The 12,615-nt window shown below is 44.8% G+C and overlaps 1 protein-coding gene across 1 annotated transcript in view; it reads right to left on the reverse strand.

Moving 5' to 3' along the window:
• Nucleotides 1–12,615, reverse strand: part of ARMC9 (armadillo repeat containing 9) — a 96,143-nt gene that overhangs the window by 34,961 nt on the left and 48,567 nt on the right. The window contains exons 9-11 of the mRNA XM_034780545.1: nt 5,801–5,835; nt 3,799–3,910; nt 2,265–2,357 (exon numbers count right to left, since the gene is read on the reverse strand). Coding sequence (XP_034636436.1) covers nt 2,265–2,357; nt 3,799–3,910; nt 5,801–5,835 — 240 coding nt within the window. The remainder of the gene's footprint in view (nt 1–2,264; nt 2,358–3,798; nt 3,911–5,800; nt 5,836–12,615) is intronic.

A 12,615-nucleotide genomic window follows, 5' to 3' on the forward strand; every position in this document is an offset into this window, starting at 1 on the left:
TAACATTATAATAAGGTAGGTGCACAATTGGATGAAAAAAAGTCCTCACTGAGTAGTTATCAATGGTTTGCTATTGAACTGGGAGGACATATCAAGTGTGGTCCCATACACGTCTGTCCTGGATCTAGTACTATCCAATATTTTCCTTAGTGACTTGGATGATGGACTAGAGAGTGTACTCATGAAATTTGCAGATGATAAACTCAGAGGGCTTGCAAGCACTTGGCAGGACATGATCAGAATTCACAATGATCTTGATAAACTGGAGAATTGGTGTGAAATTATTAAGATGAAATTCAATCAAGACAAGTGCAAAATAAGAGGTTTAGAAACATGGCCTATGAGGAAAGGTTGAAAGAACTGGGCATGTTTAGTCTAGAGACGAGAAGACTGAGAGGGGACGCGATAAGTCTTTACATATGTAAAAAGTATAAAGAAGACAGTGATCAATTATTCTCCATTTCCACCAAGAGTAGGATAAGAAGTAATCAGCTTAGTTTGCAGCAAGGGAGATTTAGGTTAGATATTAGAAAAATCTTTCTAATGATAAGGATAGGTAAGCACAGGAACGGATTACCCAGGAAGGTGATGGAATCCTCCTCCTTGGATGTTTTAAAGAATATTTCACAAACACCGTCAGGGATGGTCCAGGTATACTTACCATGTCTCAGCATGGGGCTGGGGAAGACATGGACTAGATCAGTGGTTCTCAACCTTTCCAGACTACTGTACGCCTTTCAGGAGTCTGATTTGTTTTGCGTACCCCAAGTTTCACCTCTCTTAAAAACTACTTGCTTACAAAATCAGACATAAAAATACAAAAGTGCTATTACTGAAAAATTGCTGACTTTCTCATTTTACCATATAATTATAAAATAAATCAAAAGGTACATAAATATTGTAGTTCCATTTCAGCCTATAATATATAGAGCAGTATAAAACAAGTCACCGTCTATGAAATTTTAGTTTGTACTGACTTCACCAGTGCTTTTTATGCAGCCTGTTGTAAAACTAGGCAAATATCTAGATGAGCTGATGTACCCCCGGAAGACCTCAGCATACCCCCCGGAATATGCGTACCCCTGGTTGAGAACCACTGGATTAGATGACCTCTTGATGTCCCTTCCAACACTACATTTCTATGATTTCTAGGGTACCTGTAGAGGCAACAAATGCATCCTGATGAGGACAATGGGTTTACATCTTGAAAATTAGACCCATGGCATCAAATAGATAAAGAATGAAACTGCTACTCTGGATAAAATTAATTATCATCAATAAATATAAAAGTCATGACTTTGTTAATGACCCCAGCTGGATTATCAATCACTGAGGACCCCTTCCAATCAATATGCAGGCTAGAGCATTCTGCGAAAGAAAAGTTATAAGTGCTGAATTTACTGAATTTTAAAATGTGATTGCAGGTGCTGCATAAAAGGATATATTGTATGTACATCGTAAGAACTAAATCCTAGTTTAATTCTTATTCTGGGTCACAAGAGAAATGAATTTAGTGTATCCTCTTACAATCCATAATTTACTCAAAAAAGATTTATCGAGTGAGTCATTCTCCTGTGACAAGTCACACAAGTGAGAGCCAACCTCCTGTGTTAGGATCTGATCCTGTTCCTACTGAAGTAAGTCAATGGTATAATTGCCATCGATTTCAACTGCCGCAGGGGCAAGTCCTCAATGCATTAATGAACTTCCATGTCTCCACAAGTACTACACACTTGCATGCAGTATAAACCTAAATTAAGAACTCTAGTAACACAACACAGCACAACACTAACCACAGAGACACACACCTAGTATTTCAGCAAACTGACCCCACAGAATCACTTATAGAAACTGTTTCAGGGCCTGGTCTATGAGGTGCTTAGCATCTCCTGTGAGTACCGTGTGCATCCCACTGACCTCAATGGGAGTCGAGGGTACTCAAGGCCTAGCAGGACTGGGCCCTCCTACTGCATAAATGATAAATGTCATATTTTGGCTTATGGACCACCGTTAAGAGGTCATCCCACAACATAGCAATTAAGATGAAAAAGGTCAGCTCCCAAAAACAGACAGACCAACCCTTCCCCTGACAGAGAGTTTGTGTTAGTGGTCAATGTATTCTGAAATGTGTGTCTCAACCCAACAGATCATGTACAAACCTGTTTAATTATTTGTATGTTGTAATAGACCGAGTTTACTGATCAGCACATTATAAAAATCAATAATATCACACACAAACCGGAGTAAGATCTACTCTTGCTGACCTGGCTACTGTTGTGGATATCCAGTAGGTCATTGCTGATATAACCCTGCAGGACGGTGTCTCTCTGCTCACCGGGATGAGACGTCGTCAAGCGCTATAAAAAATGGGGGAGGGGGTGTGGCAAATTAATCATTCACATAAATTAATGCTAATGTGAGCGAGTGTCTGGGAGAATTATTTGTGGAGAATTAATCCTCCTCTCACATAGAGGATGAATTCAACTTTGAGGTCTGACAGCAAGTGAAATGAATTTAGTGCTCTCAGCTCAGTGGCCAGCCACAAAACTCATTCAGACTCTGTCAGCATCTGCACAGGACTGACCTGGTAAGATAGACAGGGAAGAGACCCACAACAGGGCTCAAGTCATTAGCAAGATAGGGTGTGAAAGTTTACACTGCATCTACCTGGTTTATAGGATCATCTTTCTTGCCTGTCATTTTGCCCATGTCAGCCTTCCTTTTGAATCCCTCCATTAGCTTTCTCTCTTCCGTGGCGTGAAGTTAAAAGATTCTTGTTGCCACCTTCAAAGTTTTGCTAGAATATGCTTACAGTTTCCCCCCAAAACGGAAGATTCGAGATATAGGCAGTCTCTCTCCAATTATTGCCCTATCGAGAGAGTTTTTCTTGAACAAAGACACACAATCATTTCTTTGGCTTGGTCTACACTACAGAGTTAGGTCAACGTAAGGCAGCTTACATCCACCTAATTATGTCAGTGTGTACACTACAATGCTGCTTCTGCCCAAGTAAGTGGCCCACTACACTGACATAACTCCACCGCCACGAGAGCCATAGTGTTTATGTCAAAGTAGCTAGGGCAACACAGCGTCTGGTTAGACACTACATTACTTACATCGCCTGTTGGCCGTCAGCCCCAAGTGGAGCCCTCCCCAGCCCCCTGCTGGCACTGACAGCCTGAGCTGGGTGCAAGCTCACAGCTAGGACCCACTGCCACAGCACTGATAGCTCAGGCTTTCAGCACCAGGGCAGGGAGAGGGGGCCAGCTGTGAACCCCAGGGCTGCCCGGGGCCAGCTATTAGTGTCCCACTTCAACCAGTGGAAGTGCTCCTGGTGAGGACACATACCACCAAAAGAAGGAGCAAGTGTGGACGTGAACCACCGCTGTAATTATGGTGGTGGCTGTACATCAACTTAATGTAAGTCAACTTAATTTTGTAGTGTAGACATGCCCAATGAAACAAAAGGACCCCTTACCCGCCCTCAGGCATCATTGTAATGAAGGTTCTGAAATCTTCCAGTTGGCCTTCACCACTCAGAAAGGCCACAGATGGAATTCACAAGGCACCTCCTGCACTTTCCTCAGAGCCTCAGCAAGTGTCATTGACTGAAACGCAAGCAGAGAAGCCTCTGCATTCTCTCTCTGCCCCCCGCATACCCTATTCTGGAGGAAGACAGCTCTCTCCAGATGTGAGCAATCTTGTCTGAAAATTAGATTTTAGCTCCAGCTCTTCAGAAAAGGCCTAGGCCAGTAGCACGAGATCCTTCTTCACTTGTAGTGAGACCATCTCACTTACCCAGCGCAGAGCCTGCAGTAAGAAAGCTTTAAGACGATCACTCCCGCTGATCAGATCTTTCTTCAACTTCTCATAATCCAAAGAAGGTAACAATGGCACTTCCTGCATTTTCCTACATGGCAGATAGGAAACAGGACATTTATTAAAACCACGTTGAACTCCTTCACTGAAGTGAGGTAAGTGAAGAGAGCAAATCTGGTTTCAAAAAAGCAACTTGCATGTGTCCTTCCTTTTAAAAGGAAAATAAATCCCACAATTTTTTGACTTCTTTCCTTCGACTACTAACATCAGTTTAGAATACTAGAACTCAAAGGATTTTTAATACTAGGTTTTTCACCATTTCTAATTTGTTTACTAGGTACATTTTGCTCAGGCTGGACAGAGAAAATCAACTGGCAAATGTAACATGCATTGCCAGTGAAGGTTGCATTCTGTTCTCATACACAAGCACAATACTGCTTCTTAGCACAACACTGCAAGGGAATGGTGACTTTTTTAAAAGTTGCTTTTCATTAAACTGTTTTTGTTCTGAGTACTGAAATATACATTTTCTGCTAAAACCGCTCCTACTCATAATAAGTTCCCCAGGGCCATTATCCCTTTAAGACAAAATCATTCAATCACAGAAAAACTTGCCATACAATTATTATTCCTTCAGGGACAAAGCTACTAAATCCACTGCAAATTTGGTTCTAGGAACACACAACTAAGCTTACTCGGGGCTTCCTTTCCTCCTGGACTTGTGGGAACCTAACTACAACAGGACTGTACTGTCTATAACAACTAAGGAAAATACAGCCACTGAATCCCAGCTAGTAAAATATTGTGCTGCAAGCTATATTAACTAGGGTTACCATATTTTAGTCCTGGAAAAAGAGGACACTCCAAGGGGCCCTGGCCCTGCCCCAGCTCCGCCCCTTCCCCAAAGTCCCTGCCCCGCCCCACCCCAACTCCACCCCCTCCCCTGAACGCTCCGCCCCCTGCTCCTCCCCCTCCCCTGCTTCCTGCGAATCAAATGTTTGCAGGAAGCCTGAAACAGGCAGGAAGCAGGTAAGCTGGAGTGGCGGGGGGGGGGAGGGGAGGCGCGGCCCAGTCCGGCCCCCCCCCGGCTGAGCGGCTCCCTCCGGTGGCTGGCCAAGAGGCTCTGGCCCCAGCAGCTCCGGGCTGTTCCTCACTGCCTCAGCTGCAGCTCCTGAAGCCCTGGATCGCAGGCTCTCCTCCCTATAGTCCAAGCTTTGCCTGCAGAGAAGCTGACTATGGGGGTTGCGGGGGGGAGCTATGGCTGCTGGAGGGGGAAGCTGGGGAAGGGGTGGCACGGCCTCAACCCCCGGGGCTGCCTGCCCCGCGGAGGAGGCAGAGGGGCGCAAGCTGCAGCAGGACCCCAAACCCCCGGGGGAGGGGATCTGGGGCCAGCCCAGGAGGCAGGAGCAGCCCTGGGGGTGCTGGGTGCGTTCAGTGCAGAGCCCTGGGAGAGCCCCAGCCCCGCGGCGGGCAGTGCTGCAGAGGAGGAGCCCGCGCCCCCCGGCGGGCGAGGGGAGCCCCAGGCAGGGGGAGCCGGGCCACCCGCACCCACCTCTCGCAGCCGCTCCATGCTGCTCCCGGTACCGCTTTCCGCCAGCGCAGCTGCCCTGTCAGCTGCTTTTGGGGGTTTAAATAGCCGTCCGGGGGGAAATCCCGGACATTTTTAGCTTTTTACTAATTCCCCCCGGACGGCTATTTAAAGACCCAAAAGCCGGACATGTCCAGGGAAACCCGGACGTATGGTAACCCTAATATTAACAGGGCTAAAAATAGTTTGCTGAGATTGGAATGTTAATGATCCCTTTACATCAAGAGTTTACAAAAGGCGTGTGGGCCACGTTGCATTCACATACAACAGTTGTTGGTAACCATACACAGAGAGGCAAGTGATTTTCATTAGTAACCAGCTGGGTACTGGCTGTCTCCTCCCACATACTCTCTTTACAAGATAACCAAGCAAAGCTCAGCAAGAAACACTTACACAGGGGCTAAAGATGCTCTTAACATTGTTGATGCCTGGAGAAAAGGAAAAGGAAACACAATAGGTTAATCCAAATTTTACACAGGCAGTGCTTATTAATTGGATTCACAGTGTTCTCTCTCATCGGGGCTGGGAGGTTTGGAGCCTACCACTACTACCACCATGGTGTACTTAAACATAACGAAAGCTGGAGGGAAGTGACTGCTTTTACTTCAATGTGAGTTCGATCAGATGCTAGCTCCCAAGTAAAAAGGCCTTTGATTATGCTCAGGATTGACACTTCTCCTTGCCGACAGACTCCAAAAATCACCTGATGAAGATCCAAGCCTTTCAAAAAGAAAGCAAAAAGTGATAACAGCGAGCAGGAAAAACAGGCTTACAGCCAGTGAGCTATTGTAAACAGTGAGGACTGGTATTTCATAAGAATCAGCTGGGGTCAGAGAGATGAAGGGCCACTTGGAAGGTCTTCATTGACTCTAATACTTTAAAAATACCCTTTACGGTTGAAGGGCCTTTTTTCTATATATAATTTCCAATTCACATACAAAATAACAAACAGGAATTGTATCTAGGGAACTCTGTCCTATGCTTGGTGTTGTACAAAACAGAGGAAGGCATAGTCCCTGCTTCAAGCAATGTACACAAACATGGTTGTCAGCAGAGCACCCCACAGCAGCAATGCTTGTTTCTGGTCCTGCCTCAACTTAATTCATTTTAAATCTCGTTGTCTCCCTCCTTAGCAGCCCTTTTTCAGGAATCAGAGATGAGCACCCATCAGAAGACTGACTGGTTAATGTCAGCATTGTATGTATAATATTTATCTATTTTAATAAATGGTCTTTGCTAAAGATGACTGTGGGTGGGCCTGGGAAGAAACAGTTCTGGCATAAGAGGGTTCCTTGGTATGTATTCCACTGATGTCACCTGTGTGCAATATTCACAGACTATTCAGTGTCTTCCTTTTGTGACGATTTCTCCAGCTCACTTTCTAAAAATCTCTCATTACCACTTATGCTTTTAAAATTAGTCTTCTTTTATAACCAAGCTCTTTCAAGAGAGACCATATAATCAATGTCTATTGTCCGATTTAAAACTGGGAAGTTTAGAAGATGAAAGGCAGGAATCACCGCAGAGAATACTGAATGACTCCATCTCACGTACCACTGAACACTTAGGTTTCACAATGGTCAGAGGTATCCCTTACAAATACACCTCTACCCCGATATAACGCGACCCGATATAACACGAATTTGGATATAATGCGGTAAAGCAGTGCTCGGGGGGGGAGGGGGCTGCACACTCCGGCAGATCAAAGCAAATTCGATATAACACGGTTTCACCTATAACGCGGTAAGATTTTTTGGCTCCCGAGGACAGCGTTATATTGAGGTAGAGGTGTACAAGGAACATTTCTCTCACAAATGGAATGAACTTACAGTTGCACTGACAGTCATTTTATGTTATGTTTACATCAATAACTACTGTACACAAGAGCCAATTAATGGTTCTTAGGCCTTAAAATTAACCTGTCTTGACAGCAGCGCTCCCATGTTGCAGGAATTACTTTTCCCAGTGGAAAAGTCTTTCAAATGTGTCATATTATATATAAACATTCAATTTACCTTTCAGTTAGTTTTTTTTCCATTTTCCTTGATGCTTTTGTAAATATTAAAGGAAAGTTTTGTTTAAACAAAGCTTTCCCCTGACCCAAAACCATTGTCTCCTACCTGAGCTGGCAATGAAATCACAAATCATTTCTAGCACCGTAGGGCTTGTCTACACTTAAAATGCTGCAGCTGCATTGCTGTAGTACTTCAGTGAAGACGCTACCTACGCTGATGGTAGGAATTCTCCTGTCGGGTACATAATCCACTTCCCCAAGAGGCAGTAGAGAATTCCCCCGTCAACCTAGCGCTGTCTACCCCGGGCGTTATGTCGGTCTGGATTTTGCACACCCCAAGCGACATACTTATACCGACCTAATTTCCTTGTGTAGACCAGGCCTTAGTCAGCTCTGTGACAATAAATTAGCACAACAGTGACTGCACTGCATGTTCAAGCAAAAGGAAAAGTAACATGGGTAAGCTGGAAGGGGGAGGGGGATGGACAAATGACACCGATGGCAAAGGAAATGCCTCAGAAATGCCTCAGATCACTAGCAGGGTATGTGATAGTCTGTACTCTTATGTTCATCCTTTTTACAAGACTAGGATACATTTTATACAAAGTATGCCTTGTGAGGTATTATTTGAAAACTCACAATCTGCTGAACATTATTGTCCTGCTAAAATGTATACAGTCTATTAAGGGCCAAATTCTGCCATCCTTAACCACACGACTATTACCTTACTCCCGGAGTAGTCCCTTGAAATCAATGGAACTACTCATGGAAGAAGCTATTGTTCAGCGTAAGCAGTATCTGCTCTTTAGCGACAGGAGTTGGTTCACAATACTAGTTAATGTACCGGGGCTCATTTTTTTTTCCTGTACCTGCTCTCAGGGTCAAGTGTGATGGGCTCATTTTATTCATGCAAAATTAAATGCCTACTTCTACATAATTGCTCTGGGGTTAATGCTGTATATTCACTTTTACCACATTCGTGGTGATTTTTTGCTTTTGAATCTGACTGCACATAGTTTAGAAGCATCAATGGCAAATAATGGAATCATTCAAGATGCCATGAAGAATTTAATCTTGTCACAGATGGTGGAGTCCTTGTGCCCAGATATATGATTACTTCGACAAAAGCCAATTTGCAACATTTCAGTGTTGCCTAGTGAAAAGAGCACTAGGGACTCAGGAGACCTGGGTGCTAATCCTGGCTCTGCCACTGGCCTGCTGGGTGATCTTGGGCAAGTCACTTCACCTCTCTGTGCCTCTGCTTCCCCATCTGTAAAATGGAGATAATGATACTGGACTTTCTTTGTAAATTGCTTTGAGATCTACTGATGAAAAGTGCTAGGTAAGGGATGGATACTGCAATAAAATTAAATGAATGCTCTTGGCTGTTAAATAATGCACAAGCAGGAAACAGACAGTGTTTGACTCGGCCAGAGAACAACACTGCTACAGAAATTAGGTTAACATGAGTTAAAATAAATAAAAATTATAATTCTTTAACAAATGTGTTTTATTTTTGGAACTTGTTTGGTCCTATATTTTAAATAATTTTATGAGAACAAGAATAGCAGTAAAACATTGCTAGTAAGTTATTTGATTTCTACAGAAAGCCATTTGAAAGCTAGCCAGTGCTGTTCCTAGAACACTCATGGTTTATAGGGCTATACATTCCGTTTCCATGATGCTTTCAGTTGGCCTTGGACAAGCATCTGAGTCACACCGTATGCCTGTCCATACTGTATGCTGAGGGATAGCTGTACACCGCTTTGTTCTCAGGCCACAGCTGATTAGGTCTGAACAGGGCCGGCTCTGGCTTTTTTGCCGCCCCAGGCAAAAACACCTCCCGCCGCCCCCGGCGGGGAGCGCAGCAGGGGAGGGCGCCGAGCCCGGCCGCAGGCCGCTCTCCCCCGACAGGCCAGAGCGCCGAGAGGAGGGCAGAGAGCCAGGCCGGGGCTCCGCTCTCCCCGGTGGCCAAAGCGCCGGGGGGAGGGCGGAGAGCCAGGCCGGGGCTCTGCTCTCCCCGGCAGCGAACTCGCCGCGGGCCCGCTCTCCCCCGAGCGGCCAGAGCGCCGGGGGGAGGGCGGAGATCCCGACCGGGGTTCTGCTCTCCCCGGCGGCGAGCCCGCCGCGGCTCCACTCTCCCTGACAGGCCAGAGCGCAAGGGGGAGTGTAACGTTATTGATATAATCTGGGACCATATAGATCATTGTTGCAACCAAGGTCCTGTAGTGGCATGCAAATCTTGTATAAAGGGGGTCAAATGGGGTGTCTAAGACAAGGTTATGGTTTACTGGTTATGATTATGCTGTCTATATGTATGTATCAATTTTGTAGTTGAAGTTATGAATATTGGCTCTATACTGTCTGTATTTCAAACTTATGCTATGCTGCTGGGTGACATCCCAGACAAACTGGTGTTAGCTCTGCCTAGCCTGCTTGATGGCCCATTAAGGACCATCAGCTATACAATGTACCCATTGAGAGAAGGCAAATATGCCTTGAGACTCAGCAAAGTATGCAGGAACTTGCCCATGTGACTCCAGACTCCATTTCCACAGTAAGAACAAAGAGGTGTTCTTACACCTGGAAAAGACTATATAAGGCTGATGCCTCATCTCCATCTGGTCTTCAATCCTGCTTCATACCTCTGGAGGGACTTTGCTACAAGCTGAAGCTTTGAACAAAGGACTGAGGACCCATCCCAGCGGGGGATGTATTCCAGAGACTTGATTTGAACCTGCAGTTTATTCTATCGCTGCTGCAAGCCTGAACCAAGAACTTTGCCATTACTGTATGTAATTGATTCCATTTAACCAATTCTAACTCTCATCTCTATCTTTTTCCTTTTATGAATAAACCTTTAGATTTTAGATTCTAAAGGATTGGCAACAGCGTGATTTTTGGGTAAGATCTGATTTGTATATTGACCTGGGTCTGGGCCTTGGTCCTTTGGGATCAGGAGAACCTTTTTCTTTTACTGGGGTATTGGTTTTCATAACCATTTGTCCCCATAACGAGTGGCACTGGTGGTAATACTGGGAAACTGGAGTGTCTAAGGAGATTGCTTGTGAGACTTGTGGTTAGCCAGTGGGGTGAGACCGAAGTCCTCCTAGTCTGGCTGGTTTGGTTTGCCTTAGAGGTGGAAAAAACCCAGCCTTGGGCTGTAACTGCCCTGTTTGAGCAATTTGTCTTGAGTTGGCACTCCCAGTTGGGTTCCGCCAGAACCGCATTGTCACAGGGAGGGCGGCGAGCCCGGCCGGGGCCCCGCTCTCCCCGACCGGCCGGAGCACCGGGGGAGGGCGGCGAGCCCGCTGCGGCTCCGCTCTCCCCGGCGGCCAGAGCGCTGGGGGGAGGGCAGAGAGCCCGTCCGGGGCTCTGCTCTCCCCAGTGGCCAGAGACACACACCGTTTTGTTTTTTTTTAATGTTGTGGCCATCTCTATGAATAAAGACAGACTTTACTGAGAACTCTACAGCCTTCTGTAGAAGGGCTTTATAACCAAAGAAAGAACTGCAGAGCAATCAATCCTTTTAGTTATAATATTCCAATTTTAACTCCTGTTTTATTACTCAGTACGCCATAAAAATGCTGTTCTCTTAGCTACAAGATACTTTGTCCCACAGTAAGCTGGGAGTGGAACACACACCCCTTACAAAATTCCGATAAATAAGCCTGCCAAATCAAATATACTGCAAGCCCCACTCCACTCACAACATCCTGCATATTTCACAAAGTTTTTGTTTGTTTGTTTGCTTACTTTGATTCATTCTGTTTGGTATTGATCTGAGAGTTTCCAGTCTCAGGATATTAAATACCTTTACATAAACTATAAAAACTGGTTTTAGCTCTCTCCCTTTGACATCGAGGCATCAAATGGTCCTGAGCTCATCTGGGTCTATCTAATTCAGGCATTCCCGTACTCATGATTAAGTTATGTACTTTGAATACACTCTGGACAGTGGCACAATCCCATTTCCTCCACTGTCACACCTGGATATAGTAGCCCTGAGAGCAGCACATCTGGGAGAGAGCAGCAACATTAGGCACACTGGTTGACTGACACAATTAAGCTGCTTTTTAGTAAGGTGGCATTTTCAGGAGAAATGTCACAGAACAAGGGCTCAAGGACTCAAAGATAATGAGGCAGGGTAGCAATTCCTGTAGGTAAGTCTGACCACTGAGATATCTCTCACACCAACCCATCTCTATCCATAATAAACCTCTTATGGTTCATGAACAGCGTATTCTACATACAATAGCACAGCACAACATCCACTACCACCAGGGGCAAAAAAGAAGAGATCTGAAAGAAACTGATCCCATTACAAATTTAGTAACAAATAAAATACTCACTGTAATCACGGTTTCCACAAAGCACTTTAAATATGGACTTTCACACTGGGAAAGCATTTAACGTTCAATGCTCCTTTCCTAATATGTATAAAGTGACATGAGAATTTACCTGGAAAAGATAACTGGATCTACTTACAGTATGTATGGATCCCAGTGTGGACTGCTTTGCATAATGCACTCAATGGGACTACAAGGGGTACGGGAGCCAATTTGGCACTAAGATTTTTGATCCCTCACAGTCTATTGAATCCTAATTTTTTTTTAAATAAATGGAGATATCCTATCTCCTAGAACTGGAAGGGACCTTGCAAGGTCATTGAGTCCAGCCCCCTGCCTTCACTAGCAGGACCAAGTACTGTTTTTGCTCCAGATCCCTAAGTGGCCCCCCAAATATTGAACTCACAACCCTGGGTTTAGTAGGCCAATGCTCAAACCACTGAGCTATCCCTCCCCCCTCTTTCTTGATTCTTATACTGAAGTCATAATACTGAACTATTAACATCATAGTTATTTCTATGGCAACGGTGCAAATTCTGATGTCATAAGCATAGGGATTTTGAATGTATCATGGGTCTAGCAGAAACTGGATTCTGGAGGAGAACTGGACTTATTTAAAAACAGATATCAGAAATAATTGTAGGAGAAACAGCAAAAACATCAGGCCAAGAATTCTATAAATATGCTGCCCTTCCATTCAAGGATCTCAGAGTATCTTGTAATAAAGCAAGCCTCATAAAATCCCAGTGATGCTGGTAAGTAAATCCCCACTTCGCAGCTAGGGACACTGAGATGCAGAGAGGTGAAAACAAAGACTCCCTAATTCACAGTCCCTATAACTTAAA

This window comes from Trachemys scripta, chromosome 9 (assembly GCF_013100865.1).
Source record: "Trachemys scripta elegans isolate TJP31775 chromosome 9, CAS_Tse_1.0, whole genome shotgun sequence".
Classification (NCBI taxonomy): domain Eukaryota; kingdom Metazoa; phylum Chordata; order Testudines; family Emydidae; genus Trachemys; species Trachemys scripta.